The sequence below is a fragment of the Phyllostomus hastatus genome, unplaced genomic scaffold (assembly GCF_019186645.2).
Source record: "Phyllostomus hastatus isolate PE091 unplaced genomic scaffold, TTU_PhHast_1.1 phas_contig_29, whole genome shotgun sequence".
NCBI lineage: Eukaryota > Metazoa > Chordata > Mammalia > Chiroptera > Phyllostomidae > Phyllostomus > Phyllostomus hastatus.
Window position 1 is genome coordinate 1647085 of NW_025333835.1, and position 18940 is coordinate 1666024.

An 18940-nucleotide genomic window follows, 5' to 3' on the forward strand; every position below is an offset into this window, starting at 1 on the left:
TAGAAAATTCTTTAGAGAACAGTCCACAGAAGTAAACTCTCTCACTGTGACAGACCAGTATGACTCTTATTGAACTATGACTCTTTTAAGACACATTTTCAATTAACAAAAGGAGTTGAGCTTTTTTTTGGAGGAAGCTGGGAGAACAAAAGAAATACCAGAAATGATATAAAAAAAGATTTCAGGCTTCATGTGTTAAGGATTAGTAAAAAAAAAAAAAAAGGGATAAATTCACCTTTTCTTCATACGGAACTATTAATATTAAATATATTTGAAAATTCAAACTAATGATGCTGACATTATAAAAAAAACTGCATTAAGACATCTTTATTGAGTGTTGAAATAAAACCTGACATTAGCATAGGTACATGTGGACTTACTTACATATGACATACTTCTCTTCAGTAATACATTGTTAATGTAGAAGGACAGAGTTACAGGGTCAATGTGAGCATATACATACCACAGGCTGTTTTGTGATGTCCACCAAATCCTTAAGGTTATAATACTGATGTTTCTCAAAAGCCGAAAATAGCATGTCTAAAACATACTGCTTATCAGCTCGAGCTCGTTTTCCATCTTCTTTCTTTTTCCTTTCATATTCAATCTATGTGCAAAAAGCAAAAGAAATAAAAGCATCAATTCAATATGCTCACTCTGAAACACGTTCATTTTTTTATCAGCCATCCAAATAACTACTAGATGTTAAGCTGCAAGATAGCAGGTTAAAGAGCAGTGGTTCAGAACCTGGGGTCCTCATTGCTCCCACAGTTTGTCAGATCTTTAAGCCTCTAAGAAGTATTAGATTTGTATTAATGCCAATCCGTAAACCATTTTCATTATTTCCTAAATTTAGCTTTATGACTTCCCTGAATTGTTTCTTCTCCAATTTAAATGAAGTGAGCAATGGCACTAAGGGAATGTATCAACTTAGTTCTAGTGTTACCATCCAGGGACTTGTTCATTTGTAAAAAATTATCTTTTTATTGAAAACATGCAAACTTTCAGTTGATTAAGCTTTTAATTTTATTAGAAACATTTCATTTTGATATGGCATCAGGAACTTGTTAGAAGAAATATATATTGTGACAGCACAGATGGAAGTGGAGAGCATTATGCTAAGTGAAATAAGCCAGGCAGCGAAGACAAATACCATATGATCCCACCTATAAGTGGGACCTAATGAACAAAACAAACAAATGGGCAAAACAGAACCAGAAGCATGAAAACAAGGAACAAACTGACAGGGACCAGGGAGGAGGGGGGTGAGGTATAAGGGAGGAAAGGGGAAGGGCCTAGTTAAAGAACTGGTTAGTATAAATGACCCATGGACATGGACAACGGGGTGGGGATTGACTATGGGAATTGGAGGGCAGGCAGGGGAGAGCAATAGGGTAAAATTGGGACAACTGTAATAGAACAACAATGAAAAATAAAAATTATAAATGTTAAAAAATAAATTGCAGCAGCCCACCTGGTAAAATAAAGCATCAGAAAGAGACAGCTACCAGGGAACAATCTCTATAACTATAATCTAGGGGCTGCCTTTAAAAGTAATGAAATGCATTTCAAAACTTACAATATATTATTGCATAAATTCCAGCTTCATATAGTTAAACTCACTCTATTTATTTATAACAATTGTTATATAAAAAATAAAACTTTCTACTGATGCTAAGATTAAAAATTTATCTTATATATTTCAAAATTTTATTTATTCACTTTTTTTCACCTGAGGATATGTTTATTGATTTTAGACAGAGTAGAAATGGGGTGTGTGTGTGGGGGGGAGAGAAACACTGATCAGTTGCCTCCCATACATACTGACCAGGGATTGAACCTGCAACTTTTTGGTGTACAGGAGATGATGCTCCAACCAACCAAGTCACTCAGCCAGGGCTATCTTCTTGTTACTCAGAACTTTCAAATTAGTGGCAAGAGGTAACTTTGACAACAAAAAATATCTGCCTTTTAATTAAACAAAATCAGAAACTAGACAAGGAAAAGGTCTAACAAACATCTTTATTTTTTTTTGATATGTAGACCTTGGGAGTAAAATTCAAAATCTATTAATCTCAGGGGGTAGTAGGATGAGACTGATGGTGTTTATTAAATGTACAAACTTGCAATACGTAGCAAACAAGCCACAGAGCTCTAGATACAGTATAATATATATAGATAGTACTGTACTATAATTATGTAACATGCATCAAAAACACATATTCTTTAAATTTGCAGTGTTATATGTCAAATTTATTCAATTAAAAATCCATTTATTTACGTATTTATTTATTTACCTTACTTAAGAACATTTTTTTCTTTTTCTTTTTTTTCTAAAAGATTTTATTTACTTATTTTTAGAGAAGGGAAGGGAGGGAGAAAGAGGAGAGAAACATCAATGTGTGGTTGCCTCTCATGTGCCCCCTACTAAGGGCCTAGCTCATAATCCAGGCATGTGCCCTGACTGGGAATTGAACCAGCAACCCTTTGGTTTGCAGTTGGCATTCAATCCACTGAGCCACACCAGCCAGGGCCAAGGACATTTTTTCACTGGTTTGAGAGAGAGAGGAAAAGACGAGAGAGAATTATCAATGTAAGAGAGAACCACTGATTGGTTGCCTCCTGTCCCTACCCGGACCAGGGATGGAACCAGCAACCTAAGGGTATGTCCTGACTAGGAATTAAACTTGTAATCTTTTGGTTACTGGATAACGCTCCAACCAACTGAGCCACACCTTCCAGGGCTCCATTCATCTCTTTAAAATATTGAACAGGGACTCTGGGCTTTGAATTGCACTAAGACACAGGGCAAACAAGACAGCCTCTTGTTAACTGTATCCTGTTTTTAGGGCTCATGTATTAAAATGTTTACAGAGGACCTTGAGCATTATAAATGTGGTAATAGATCACAGAACTACCTAGGACAAGATCATGACACTGGAAAAAATGCACATGCATGACACAGATTGTATTGTTGGGAAAGAATGAAATCCGGCCAGTCTCAACAGTTTCTGGGTGGAAAGAGCATGAAAGAAAACAACTATGAGCAGCTAAAACAATTTATTACTAGAAGAGCTGGAAGCAAAACTAGACAGGGGAGATATCAGAGAAACCCATGACCAAGGAGATAGACCAAGTCTTCCCAGTGTGGGGAAGATAGAGAAACAGATGAAAAAATGCATTTAAGGACAGGGCAGAAGTACGGTCTATCCCAATTCAGCAAGAAAGAGGGCTGCAAGAGGGCAAAGACCAAATGGGATGGATTCAAGGTCCATTCAAGAAAGACTTTTCTTCTCTAGGATTAAAGGATAGAACTGTGATGGAGAAAGAAAGCACGACAGGCAGGACAAAACCCATAAATTCAACAGAGGGGTCTTTGGATTAAAAAAAGAAATGATATCATGGAATGCCTTAAGGGATTAATATTTTAAGTCTTGCTTTACTGACTAAAATATCTCTATTTTCCCTGGTTACAAATGTACTTAGTTTACATCCTGAAATCCCCTTCCACCACTGCACTGCCCTTGAACAGGTTTGTTTTGTATTGTGATGTGATGGACAGTCTAGAAAGGGGGCCTGCTAAAAAAGTATGAACAAATGTGGACCAGGGAATAAAACTGTTATAACCCTTTATTCTGGTCAAGTGTGGAATAAGAAAAACAACTTGGGATCTAGAAAAGAGGGAGAAAGAATCAGACTAAGGAGGGGTGGGAAAAGCCTATTTCTTCCCCACAAGTTTCAATGAGACGTGGGGTTTCATTTAGCCAAAGGCCACTGGTTCTCAAGAAAAACAACACAGAGGAAGTTGGGACCTAGCAAAAGACCAATGTTAGTTTTGGTATTCTCTGAATGTAGGCACTTTTGCAAGATATTCTTCTGTCTGCCCTCCCTTCCCAGCTTTAATTTATGCTGAAAGAAGACAGACAAAGTTAAATTCAGGAAACAGGAAAAAGAAATGATGGTATATTGAGCTTCCACCCTAAGAAGTCACTCTTCTACATAAAATGACTAGAGAAGCTAGGAAGATTAATATAGAAAAATGTAAAAAAAAATCCCTGCTGATAAGACAAGATGGCCCACTTCAGAAAGGGCTCATACTCTAGATGACAGCAGAGAGAACAAAGATAAAATAAGTTAGAAAGGCCCTAGAGGTTGTGGCTTTTTTGGTTGGGTGTTGTCCTGCAAACCAAAAGGTTGCAGGTTCCATTCTATTCAGGGCACATGTCTGTAGGGTCCTCCTGGTCAGGGGATGCACAAAAGGCAACCAATTGATGTTTTTTTCTCTCATATTGATGTTTCTCTCCCTCTCTTCCTCCCTTCCCCTCTCTCTAAAGTCAATAAGCATGTGCTTGGGTGAGGATAAAAAAATGTCAAAATAAGTTAAGAAAAAACATAAAAATCAAAACTGAAAGGATAAGATTAAGGGTCAGTTCAAGTTGTGATTAGCAAAGTTTATGAGTAGTGAGAAAAGTATCAAATTCTTTTTCTCTGATTCTTTTTCTTTTTTTAATCTTGGTTTACATACTTCAGTCTCAAAAATACTGCCTGAACATTGGTGCTTTCCTACTTTAAATTAGAAAAAACAGCTCAATATCTGGAGGCAATGCAACCTAACTTTACTTTGACCAATGACCATAAAACACTTAAAAGTATAACCTGAAAACCCAGACATAGAAAATAATAACAGCAGTGACAAAAATGGAAGTATTCCTCACTAGAGAAATTTAAGTACTAGAAATTTAACCTTACACTTATTTAACAACAAAATATAAAGTGGAGCATCTCTTTAATCCATTCAGGGCCCACACCATATGATAACCTATAAAAAACTTTTAAAACAAAATATTTGGCCCTGACCAGTGTGGCTCAGTTGGTTGGGTGCCATCTCACAAAATGAAAGGTCACTGGTTTGATTCCCAAGGTCAGGGCACACACCTGGATTGCAAATAGGTCCTGGTAAGGGTGCATGTGAGGGGCAATGGATCCATCAATGTTTTGCTCTCACATAAATGTTTCTCTTCCTCTCTCCCTCCTTTCCTCTCTTTCTAAAAGATAAATAAATAAAATCTTAAAAAAAAAACACAAAAAAACAAAATTTAGCTATAGCATTATTTAAATCTTTTTTGATAATTTCCAAGACAGGCTCATAATCCAAATTCTGCTCTGTGGAATCAGGTACTTCTAATATAAATATGTAATTACAGAAAGGATTTTAATGATCTCTGTAGTCATTAAATTACTAATAATTTTATACTTGGGACAAAACTGATGTTCCTGAGGTAATTTTTCATTTTAAAATGAAATGGTATAGAAATGATAATCTTAATATTGTACTTATACTTTGTACAACAAATAAAATTAATTCTATACATAAAATGCAATGATATGAACTAGTCTATTTAGAAGACTACAGTGTTGAGATAATGTTATTTCTTCTTTTATTTAGCTCTTTTCCCTTTGGGCATTTTGTTTTGCACTGGTGCACTGGCATACTGGCATTAAAGAAAATGATATGCAGCCCTGCCTGGTGTGGCTCAGTGGATAGAGTGTTGGCCTGCAGAGCTAAAGGTTGCCAGTTCGATTCCTGGTCAGGGCACATGCGTGAGTGGCGGGCCAGGTCCCCAGCTGGGGGCATGTGAGAGGCAGCAGATCAATATATTTCTCGTGCATTGGTCCTTATCTCCCTCTTTCTCCTTCCTCCCTCTCTAAAAATAAATAAAACATTAAAAAAAAGAAAATGATACTCAAAGCAGTCAGAAGTCTAACTTGTTAGTGGCCACCACCAGATATTAATTAGTAGGATAGTTATTGGACTAGAAATAGCTTTTATATTATGTGAATTTTCATTACTGAACTTATATATCCTCAATGACCTAGCTGTATGGAAATGTCAATTCAGAAATTTAAATGTTGTCTCCAGTTACAAATTTTTACAATCCAAAAAATCCATCATATGCAATTTTATTTTAATAGAAGATAAATTATTTAAGACTAAAATGCAACCAAATAATTAAAATCCATTGTAGATGTGGTACAGAGATGTTCAAATGCCATTACTGAAACCTTAATCATTAAAATTATAAGTGCCATTGCCAATTAAAATTTTGTAACACAGATGTCTGCAAATTGTAGATTGTTCTTTGCAGAAATACTTTGATTGCTCTGCTGAGGCCAACTTTGTGGAGGCTTTTAACTTTTGAAGTAAGCAGGACAACCTTCATTATCATGATTTGCATTTTAAATCCTGATGAAAGATCCCTGCCCCCAATGCTTCTATTTCTACTTAGTGTGTCAAAATTAATTCTTTAGAGTCAGTCAATCCTTGGTGTGCAAATTCAAGTGGATGAAAGCATGTAGTATGTTGATACTATATAGTATAATAGGCAAATATTGCTGAAAGGCCTCTATGACACAGTCCTGCAGACATATATCTTAATCAGTAAAATTCCAAATTTATACATATAATTAAAAAACAGTAATAAACCTCCTACCACCCCTTCCCCCTTCAATAACTTTAGTTCTGAAAACTAAAGGAACTACAGTATACATAGAAAACAAATTTTCTCTCTAGTTCCTGGAGGGCTTATCTGAAAATTTTATGTGATAATTCTATTTCTTTCAATAATAATTTTCTAGTTAAGTTTTTCTAGTTTTCTATCACTTTCTCACCAACAGCTCTTGTGGGGGGAATGGAGGGCAGGGTGGAGGGGAAGGAGAGAAAACTATAAAAAATTGCTCTTTGGATCATTGGCTGCATGCTAGAATTATCCAGGGGACTTGAAAATTTTGAGACAGCTGGCTTCCATATCATATCAATTGAATCAATCTTCAGAGGTATTTTTCTTTTTTCAAAAGCTTTTTAGGTGATTCTAGCTAGGGTATAGCCTGTACTAAGGACCGCTACCTAGACAACAGAGGACATAAATCCTTATGAGAAAAAGTCATTAAGATAGTGGACTATTTATGAGAATGCTGTGAAATTTACACAGGCTAGATGAGATGATAATGCCCACAAAGTTAACCAATACACACAAACTAAAGCACCCGTACTTGCAATCAGAGATGGAGGAAGCTGGATGGAATATTTCACATCAGCCAACTCCATATTTTGATTACATATGTTAGCTAAAAATTTAAAGCATAAACTGTATGTATATATACTTGTAAATTGTAAAAATGTACTGTTAATATGCATACATATTACAAAGTATGTACAAACAAAAAAGTTTAAAGGGATAAAATAAAAAGAATACAGCATTTTAAGTTTTAATTTGTCAAAATTACAAAACACTTGTGTTTTGCTCTCAAAATATAGTGATCTGTCATGTTTTCGGTGCTTAGTTTTTAAATGAGTTGCAAACTAATAGCTTCACACCAACAATATCTAATCTAATTAAGGTACAGCACACACACACACACACACACACACACACACACACCAAGGGTCACTATGGTTACTTGCAACAAGCAGGCGATATTTAAAACATTGCCATGCCAGCTGGTTTCCAGCTGGGGTTCTCCCAATGGGAGAAGAAAAGCAGGAGGAAGGGATAATTTTTCTTTATCTGTGTTTAGGGAGCACCTCCAAAAGCAACAACTTCCTAACCTCTGGTAACCCAATACTTTTTCAACTACAGCCTTTCCATTTTGTATTCCAATACCATTGATAACCAATTCCCTGTATTAAATCCCTTTCTGCTTGAAATATCTAGAGTTGTTTTCGTTTCTATGATAGATATTAACTGAATCATCACTGAAGACAGAAAGGACAAATTTTATCTGTTTATTTATTTATTTATAAAAATATTTTATTTATTTATTTTTAGGGAGGGGGAGGGAGGGAGAAAGAGAGGGAGAGAAACATCCATGTGTGGCTCCCCCTCGTGCATCCCTTACTGGGGACCTGGCCCACAACCCAAGCACGTGCCTCAACTGGGAATTGAACTGGTGACCCTTTTGTTCGCAGGCCAGCACTCAATTCACTGAGCCATACCAGCCAGGGTAGGACAAGCCATATTTAAAATGACATCAATAACTTCCTCTTTGGAAGGGCCAAGTTCTTGTCAGATTGGATTACATCATCTTCTCTACCCCATAAAGTGACTCATAAAGAGCTCATTTTAGAAGTAAAAGAAATGTCAATTTTTCTACTTTCCTGTTCACATATATGTGCTTTATTAGTATTACCTTTGATCTACAATTTCTTTGCAGGTATCCTTTAAAGCCATCTGCCCATTTTTTCAGATTGAGTTTAGTTAATAAAAGATACTATAATCTGTAAATTCCTGAATTTAGCAGCAAACCTATAAAGCTGAAAGCACCATTGTCAACCTCTCTGTGTTGTACAATTTCTACCCTTCTGCTGAAAAATGACTGACTAGCACAGGGACTGCATAAGGGTGCCAGGGTCAGTTCACATAGTAAATATTTCTAAAGCTCAACTTCTTTCCTTTATTAGGTAAAAAAACAAGATAAATACAAGTTCGAATATTTCCCACCCCATCACTTAATAGGTCCTCTCATAAATCCTCCTTAGGAAACAGATATTTCCCAGTTTATCTTCCCTACTTCACAGAATGGGGGAAGGGGAATTTAACATTACAATGTTTGCAAAGTATAGGATTAAACAATTTCCTAAAGATTCCCAACATTAATATATTAAATACAGTGTCAATTTTTAAAAGGGAAGGATATAATCAGAATCTACAAATTCCTTTAACTCAGAATCCTTTTCACACAACTTTTTTTCAAAGAGTTTCACAAAATTAGTGTTTAAAAAAACTTACTTTGGAAAATATTGACCTACATGAAGTGGATCAAGGCTCACAAACTTAATAAAGATTTAAGGAAGAGGGAAGGCAGCTAAAGGAGAAACCTGATCGTTTATATCCTAGTAAGGGGAGAGTTTTCAGGGCCAAGCTTTCAAGGAAGAAGTAAGAAGAAATTAGGGTTGGTCCTGCTGGGGTAGCTCAGTTGATTGGAGCACTGTCCCAATACACTGAGGTTGCAGGTTCAATCCCAGGTCAGAGCACATACAAGAAAGAACCAACCAATAAACGCATAAATGGAACAACAAATTGATGTCTGTCTCCCCAACCCCTTCTCTCTCTAAAATCAATAAAAAAAAGAGATAAGGCTAATTGTATAACTCTTTTTGACCCAATGAATATTTTCTGAACGGCAAGTATGTAGGTATTATGTCCTAGACAGTTTGTGAACTAAAGAGATAAATATAAATGCAATTTTTTTAATAGCACCAGGTAAAAAGCAGGAATTCAAGTATCTGGAGATGATTTTACACACACACACACACACACACACACACACACACACACACACACACATTTTTCTATGTGGGTGAAAAGTTTCTGGAGGTAAATGCAAGGTGGTTTCTTTCTGATAAAATGGAGAGATACAGTTTTACAAATACATAATATTTCCCACTTCCTCTTTTATTTTTTGCACTCATTTCCCCCTCATTTTTATCCTGAAAATGTACTTAAAAATCAGCAACTGTTAGAAGAAAATACTGGGATTCATGTTTATACAGTTCTGCCTGGCAAAACTTTGAAAACATTTCAACATTATATTGAATTTAAATTTTTTAAATCTAATTATTTTGATTATACAACCTCTAAGTCATTCTTGTTGCATTATGTTGATATTTCACAATCTTTTAAAAATCAATGTTCCTGAGGATCCAGAGTGGCAGAAAAATAGGTGGAAGCTACATTAAACTCCTCCCAGGACCAAAATGGAATTACAACTAAATCACAGAAAAATCATCCTGAATAAACCAACTGAAGAACACCTGGAGAGGACCCTTATAACTAAGGACTTACCAAAGAAACTACATCACCAAATAGAGACTGGTAGGCAGTGCAGAGGTGTGAGGGGGCTGGCTGGGCTCCCATGGGCGGCAGATGAAGTTCTGGAGGGATATATCAGTGGCTATGGGGGATTCCCCCTGAAGAGTGTAGGGTCTAAACAGCAAGCTGGGCTTTCCAGCCTAGGCCACCAGAACAAGGAAAGGTGCCTACATAACATCCAGATGTGAAAAGCATGAGGGAATCTGTCTGGCAGGGAGAGACACCTAGAGACATAGCCACCCTCTTAAAGGGCCAATCCACAAAATTTCATCCGCAGCCACTTACTCCAGACTCTGGTGGAGGGAGGGCAGAGAGGTCTAGAGCCACAAGAGGAGAATCTGGGGTTGGTGGCTCTGAGGAAAGAGCTGAAGGGTCAGTCACCATGATCCCTTGGTGCTGATAAAACCTGGCCTGGGAACAGAGCAAGCACCAAGGCCCAGCAGAGAAAGACACAAGTTGTAGATTGCTTATAGTGCCAAACAGGTTGCCGAGGGCCAGTCACAGGCAACATGTGACACAGGGCTGTACCAGTCATTGCAGATCTACATAACATGTAGAAGCAGCCAAAAGGAAAAGACAAAAAAAAAAAAAAAGAACCAAAATGAAAGAACAGGAGAATTCTCTAGAGAAGAGCTAAATAAAATAGGGGCAAGCAATTTATCAGATACAGGGTTCATGTAATAATTATAAGAATGCTCAACAGCATGAAAAATGAATAGAATCCAGAAAAAAGGACCAGTGAGAAATAAAGAATGCAGTATCTGAAATAAATAATACACTGACAGGAATAAACAGTAGGATACATGAAGCAGAGGCTCAAATCAGCAATTTGGAAGACAAGTTAGAAAAAGAACTCTCAATCAGAGCAGCAAAAAGAAAAAAAGAATAAAAAAATGAGGATAGTTAAAGTGACTTTGGGGACAACATGAAGTGTAACAACATCCACATCATGGGGATACCAGAAGGAAATGAGATCGAGCGAGGGATTAAGAATGTCTTTGAAGAAATAATGACGGAAAGCTTCCCTAACCTGGTTAAAGAAAAAGACACATGAGTCCAGGAAGTGCAGAGTCCCAAACAAGATGGATCCAAAGAGTCCCACACCAAGATTCATCATAATTAAAACAGCAAAGCTTAAAGACAAAGAATCTTAAAAGCTGCAAGAGAAAAGCCATTAGTTACCTACAAGGGAGCTCCCATAAGACTGTCAACAGTTTTCTCAACAGAAATATTTCAAGCCAGAAGGGATTGGGCATGAAATATTCAAGGTGATGAAAAGTAAGGACACACAACTAAGGCTATTTACCCAGCAAGGATATGATTTAAAATTGAAGGAGAAATAAAGATCTTCCCAGACAAGAAAAAGTAAAGGAGTTTGTTAACAACAAAACAGCATTGCAACAAATGTTAAAGGGTGTACCTTAAGAAGAAGATGAGCCCTGATGGTGTGGCTCAATGGACTGCGCACAGACCTGTGAACCAAAAGTTCACAGGTTCAATTCCTAGTCAGGGCACATGCCTGGGTTGTGGGCCAGGTTGCCCAGTTGGGGGCGTGCTGGAGGCATATGAGAGGCAACCAATCTATGTATCTCTCACACATCCCTCACTTTGACACTTCCCTCACTTTCTCCCTCCCTTCCCCTCTCCCTCAGAAGTAAATAAATAAAAAAAGAAGAAAAAGAAAGATAAAAACCTACAAAGGTAGTTAAAAAATAAAATGGCAATAACTATTTATCCATTAATGATTATTTTAAATGTAAACAGCTTAAATGTTCCAATCAAAAGATGTAGGGTTGCTGACTGGATAAGAAAACAAGATCATAAACAAGATCCATATATATATATGCAGTCTTTAAGAGACTCATCTCAGAATGATAGATATGTGCAGATGAAAGTAAAGATATGGAAAATCTGACAAAATAGACTCTAAAACCAAGGCTATAGTAAGATACAAAGGACACTATATAATGATAAAGGGAACAATCCAACAAGAGAATGTAACTCTAACAAACATTTATGCACCCAAAACAGGAGCACCTAAATATGTAAAGTAGATCTTAATGGACATAAAGGAAGAGGCTGACAGAAACACAGTCATAGTAGGGGATTTTAACACACCACTTACTTCAACTGATAGATCTTCCAGAGAGAAGATCAACAAGGAGATAGAAACCTGAAATGACATGCTAGATCAAATGGATTAAGTGGTATCTTCACAGTATTCCACCCCAAAGCAGCAGAATACACATTCTTTTCAAGTGCACATAGAATGTTTCCTAGTATAGACTACTACTTAGGACATGAAACAAATCTCAATAAATTTAAGAAGATGGAAATCTCATCAAGCATCTTCTCTGACCATAATGCTATGAAACTAGAAATCAATCACAAGAAGAAAACTGAAAAACACACAAAGACACTGAAGCTAAATAACACATTACTAAACAATGAATGGTTTAACAATGAAATCAAGGAATAAATCAAAAGAATCCTGGAAACAAATGAAAATGAGAATACAACTCAAAACCTGCGGGACACAGGGAAAACAGGCTTCAGAGGGAAATTCATAGCATTACAGGAGTATCTCAAGATACAAGGAAAAGCTCAAATAAACAATCTAACTTTACAATTAAAAGACTAGAAAATGAACAACAATCAAAGTTCAAAGTGAGTAGATGGAAATAATAAAGATCAGAGCATTAAATAAATGAAATAGACTCTTAAAAAAAGGTACAAAAGATCAATGAATCCAAGAGCTGGTTCTTTGAAAACATAAACAGATGGACAAACCTTTAACCAGAATCATCAAGAAAAAAAGAGAGGGGACCCAAATAAATAAAATCAGAAATGAAAGAGGAGAAGTAACAACTGACACCAAAGAAATACAAAGGACTGTAAGAAAATATTACAAACAATTATATGCCAACAAACTGGACAATCTGGATGAAATGCATAAATGCCTAGAAACATATAATCTTCCAAAACTAAATCAGGAAGAATTAGAGAATGTGAATAGATAGATTATACCTAGTGAAATTGAAGCAGTAATCAAAAAACTTCCAAAGAACAAAATTCCTGGACTGGATGGCTTCCAAGATGAATTTTACTCAAAAAGAGCTAACACCTTTCCTTCTCAAACTATTCCAAAAAAGTTCAAGAGGAAGGACGACTCCCAAGCTCATTTTACAAGACCACCATTATCCTAATTCCAAAACTATATAAAGACACTCCAAAGAAAGAAAATTATAGGCCAACATCCCTGATGCACACAGATGCTAAAATCCTCAACAAAATATCAAGCAATACATCAATAAGATCATACACCATGATTAACTGGGATTTATTCTGTGGATGGAAGGTTGGTACAATACCTGTAAATCAATAAACATGATACAATACACAAACAAAATGATGGATGAAAACCCCACGATCATATCAATAGATGCAGAAAAGCATTTGATAAAATCAAGCACCGATTAATAATAAAAATGCTCAGCAAAGTGAGAATACAGAGAACATACTTCAAGGTAATAAAGGCCATATATGGCAAACCCACAGCCAACATTATACTCAATAGGCAAAAACTACAAGCAGTCCCTTAAAATCAGGAAAGAGACAAGGATATTTGCTTTTACCACTCTTATTCAACCACAATCAGACAAGAAAAAGAAACAAAAGGCATCCAACTGGAAAAGAAAAAGTAAAACTATCTTTATTTGCAGATGACATGATACTGTACATAGAGAACCCCAAAGACTCCACCAAGAAACTACTAGAAGTGATCAAAGCAGCAGGATACAAAATTAATATCCAGAAATCAGTTACATTTTTACATGCCAACAATGAACTAACAGAGAAATCAAGAAAACAATTCCATTCACAACTGCTTCAAAAAGAATTTTTTAAAAATCTTGGAATAAATCTAACCAAGGATGTAAAAGACCTGTACACAGAAAATTATAAGACACTGAAGAAAAAAAAAAATGAAGATGATACAAATAAGTGGAAGCATATACCATGTTCTTGGATAAGAAGAATTAATGTCATTAAAATGTCCATACTACCCAAAGCAATCTACAGATTCAGTGCAATTCTTATCAAGATACCAATGACATATTTCACAGAACTAGAAAAAATATTTTGAAAATATATATGGAACCACAAAGATCCCAAATAACAACAGTGATCTTGAGAAAGAAGAACAAATTTCAAGGAATCATGCTATACCCAATATCAACCTATATAATAAGGCACTAGTAATCAAAACAGCATGGTACTGGCATAAAAAGATACATATAGCTCAATGGAACAGAATAGAGAGCCCATAAATAAACCCATGATGACATTATAGTCAATTAATATTGGACAGAGGAGGCAAAAGTGAGCTGAAGATAATTTATTTAATAAATGGTATTGAGAAACTTGTGGGAAAATTAAATGAGACTGCCTTCTCACACCACACATAAGAATAAATTCAAAATGGATTAAAGACTTAAATGTTAAAATTGAAACCATAAAAATCCTAGAAGAAAACATAGGCAGTAAAATGTTGGACATATCTCCTAGCAATATGGTCTTCTGATGTATCTCCTAAGGCAACAGAAACAAAGAAAAAAAAATAAACAAACAGGACTATAAAACTAAAAAGGTTTTTCACAGTAAAAGGAACCAACAAAAAGATGAAAAGACAAGCCACTGGATGGAAGAACATACTCGCTGATAACAACTGATAAGGGGTTAATATCTATAATTTATAAAGAATTTATAAAACTCAACAACAAAAAAACCCAAACAATCCAACTAAAAAATGGGCAAAGGACCAAAACAGACACTTCTCCAAAGAGGACCAGGTTCAGCATCACTAATCATTAGAGAAACGCAAATTAAAACCACAATGAGATACCACCTCACACCTGTCAGAATGGCTATCATCAATATATCAACAAACAAAAAGTGCTAGTGAGGATTTGGAAAACCCTTCTTTAATGCTGGTGGGAATGCAGGCTGGTGCAGCCATGGTGGAAAGCAGTATAGAGTTACCTCAAAATATTAAAAATGAAATGGGAAAAAAAAAAGAACTGCTGTTATGACCCAGTGATTGCACTTCTGGGAATTTATCAGACGAAACCCGAAACATTAATTTGAAAGAAATTTTGCACTCCCTTGTTCACTGCAGCATTATTTACAATCATTAGGATTTAGAAGCAGCTCAAGAGTCCATCAGTGAGTGGATAAAACAGCAATGGTACATTTACATAATGGATACTACTCACTGTAAAAAAGAAAATTTTACTCTTTGCGATAGGATGGATGAATCTGGGGAACATTATGTTAAGTGACATAGCCAGTCAGAAAAAGATAAATACCGTATGATTTCATGAATATGTGCAATCTAATGAACAGACTAAATTAACAAGCAAAACAGAGAGAGACCCTATTATAGATAGAAAGCAGGCTGACAGCTCTGGGCAGGGCAGTTGGAGGGTATGGAGGGATTGAGCAAAAAATAAAAATTACTCAAGAACATGGACAACAGTGTGGTAATTGTGGGCATAAGGGGTTGGTGGAGGTGGAAGAGGGTATGGGGAGATAAATGGTAAAGGAAAAAATACAATAAAAATGAACTATAAAAAAATAAAACAACATGAAAAACATTAATGCTCCTTTTTGTTAATAGTAACAAAAGTTTTATAATCTTCCTATAGGTAGTATTATACTATAATACTGAGCATGCTTTTAAAAGCTATGTGTGTATCTCCACCCATTCTCACATACTCTGATGGAAAAAATTACTAAACATTCAAATAATGCATTGTAGCAGTTTATAGTCAATCTTTGTTTTTAATGTAAATAAAATATGAATAAAAGTTACTGTTAAGACTCATTACTATAATTACACTAACATAATGACTGCTTCACACTATGACAAGCTTAACAAAGTGAACTGAAAGGTCACTTAATGTTAAAGAGTCTTTAAAGTGGATGTTTCAGCTTTATATCCTAACAACGGGTTCAGAATACAACATATTCATATTTTATTAGTTAAAAAAATGTGAAAACATTCTAAAATATGACATTTGGACCCTATCTCCTATATTGACAGGTAAGAGTATAGTGCCAACGTAACTAAGAATACGAACTAGAGAAAGGTCAGCATCTGATACTAGCAAAGTGCCAACTTTGACTGACCTGAGAGACAGGCCTAATTTCTTTTGCCTCAGAAATGATGGTCTGTAGCAGTATAACAAGAGTGACTCTTTTAGTGGAATTAAGGAGAAATGATTCTAGTATAGAAATGTGGACTTACTACTTGAAAAAAAATTAAGAGATTATACCCTGCTGGGGTCTGAAAAGGCACAACTAGAGAATGAAAAGTAGTAATAGCACTTTGAAGACAGGAATTTATCTATTTGGTTCACTAGAAGTAGGTATCCTCAGGCATGAGGAGGCATTTAAAAAACATCTGTTGTTAAGAGAAGACAAATCTTAGATAATTGTGGCAGAATACTGTCATAGCTGGTACTAACACTTCCATAGTTTTTTCGGCTTTTCCCATCCCAACATAAAAGTGTTACTCACTGCTTCAAACAATATACTCATCGTGATAATTCAAAACAATTTTATAAAGAAGAAAATTAGGATAGAAACACTCTTATTAACCAAAAATAATGACTGTTTAAGTATTTAACTAATCTTCATTTTTGAACATTTGTTTCCAACTTTGCCCTATTTTAAAAAATTAAGATAAACATTACTGTATATATATATATCTTTGGGCACTTATCTTTCTTACCAAACTTTTTTTCAGAAAGGTTACCTCTTTATAGCTCGTGGAAAGTGAGGTCTTTCTTCTCCTCACTGTGATAAAAACCTATTCAGGAGTGGAAACTGTATATAGAAGCCTGGCCCACAAGTGGGGAAAAAGTGGAAATGGTCAGGGGCTACAGAAGCAGCACACTAATGAACAAAAACAATGAAAACCTATAGTACTTTACTTCAGCATTTCCACTTAGCTTCAGAAAACTGCATGTATCCCCATATGAGCAGCAAAGATAAGAATGAAAGAGGACAAAAAAAGTGGACTTTTATCTACTTGTCTCAGTCAACACAGAAAAATACATTTCTTGGACAATCTGACAATTATGTCTCCACTTATCTGGCCTGTTCTCTTCTTCTTTTTTTTTTTTTTAAAGATTTTATTTTATTTATTTTTAGAGAGGGAAGGGAGGGAGAAGGAGAGAGAGAAACATCAATGTGTGGTTGCTGGGGGTCATGGCCTGCAACCCAGGAATGTACCCTGACTGGGAATCGAACCTGCGATTCTTTGGTTCACAGCCCACACTCAATCCACTGAGCTACACCAGCCAGGGCCTGTTCTCTTCTTTAGTTTATATTTCTCCTAAAGTATAAGTAGAGGTTGTAAAATTAAAGCTTGACTAGATGCAACTGAACATTGACTTGCTTCACTTAATCTACATAGTGTAGCAAGTTTTAAAATTTGAATGTCTTTAGAAGGGGCATGTGCATTCCAGTTCATCACAGTCCCTATGATTTTACCTTCTTAAATTATAGCATTATGCTCACTAAGGACGCCTGTGTGGCCCTGCAGGCATTTGCCCCATTTCATATAAAATAACTATGAAATTCAAATATCATAAAGTAGTGGTTCAAAAAAAAAAAAAAAAAGTGGTTCAAGCCAGTGTTAAAGAGCTTATTTCTTCCTAAACTCAGTACCAAGAGGATCTTAAGTAATAAAGCAGGACACCAGATATCAACTGTTAATTAACTGCTACTTAACTTAGGCTTCATTTTATCTTCAGAAAGTCATCACATTTTTCCTTATATTACAGGTACTTTAAGACCCAAAACCCTTTGCCCTGTTAGCATTGCTAATAATCTACAGCAGCAAAGCATGTTGGTTAACTAAGATTAAGGCTCCTACATCAGGCTGCCTGGGTTCAGCACTTGGACCAATTAATTACTAGCTGTGTGACCTCAAGTACGCTAACCTTTCTGTGTCTTAGTTACTTCATCTGTAAAATTACAATAATATCAATACTTACTTCATAGGGTAGGTATGAAGATTAAATGTCACTATTTATGAGACACTCAGAACAGTGCCTGGCACAAAGTATACATAATATGACTACAATATATGTGTGTATTGTATATTAGGGAATATAACATATATAGTATATATGATATGTTTCAATAAAAAAGGTTTAAAAAACACAGGGAAGTATTCACTTTGCATGGTAGTGTGAAACCATAAAAATACCTGTAAAAGCTGCAATTATGCAAAGCAGTCTTAATAATCAATGGGAAAAATTACAATTGTGTCACAATCTTTATATCTTTTCTCAAAACATAAAAATCTGTTATAAAGGTCGGGAGAAAAATTTTAAAGTGAAACTATTATTTATTAAGAACACCATAATTTAAAACATTAGAAACACTGAAAAATGAAGTGTTTTATTTCTTTGAAAAACATCAAAAGTAGTCTGAACAGTGTAATGTAGGATATATGTCAAACTCATTTTCACCAGGGGCCATATTAGCCTCATGGTTGCCTTCAAAGGGCCGAATGTAATTTTAGGACTGTATAAATGTAACTACTCCTTAACAGTTAAGTGAGAGCTCGGCACTGCCGCTGGGCAGAAACAAGGTGCCCGGCTGGATTCAGCCTGTGGGCCTTGTGTTTGCCACCTGTGATATAGAGTGAATATCTATTCTTTGCTTGGCAAATTGTCATATTTCTTATTAAGTCTGGATAACTCAAGCCCCTGATAGATAGATCTATCATACAGAAAAGAAGAAAGATATAATGAAGAAAGACAGACTTACATTGTATTGATGATTGGCAACAGGTCTGTAATTGGTTGTCACAAGTTTGTCCAGTTGTTGTGATAGCCTTACAGGTTTAGAAGATTCTTCTATTTGCAATCTGAAAAACAGAAGACACTATTAACAAATTCACTTGTTTAATAGAGTGAAACCTGAACAGTTATTCCTGTAATTCTTCTCATTCAAGAACTAATACTTTATAAAAAGTAACCTCAGAAGATATACCA

General features: G+C 35.6%; 1 protein-coding gene across 1 annotated transcript in view; it reads right to left on the reverse strand.

The window, feature by feature from the left end:
* The window catches only part of GTF2F2 (general transcription factor IIF subunit 2), a 154816-nt gene that overhangs the window by 22815 nt on the left and 113061 nt on the right, over positions 1 to 18940 (reverse strand). The window contains exons 6-7 of the mRNA XM_045839238.1: positions 18714 to 18813; positions 464 to 607 (exon numbers count right to left, since the gene is read on the reverse strand). Of these exons, the coding sequence (XP_045695194.1) occupies positions 464 to 607; positions 18714 to 18813 (244 nt within the window). The remainder of the gene's footprint in view (positions 1 to 463; positions 608 to 18713; positions 18814 to 18940) is intronic.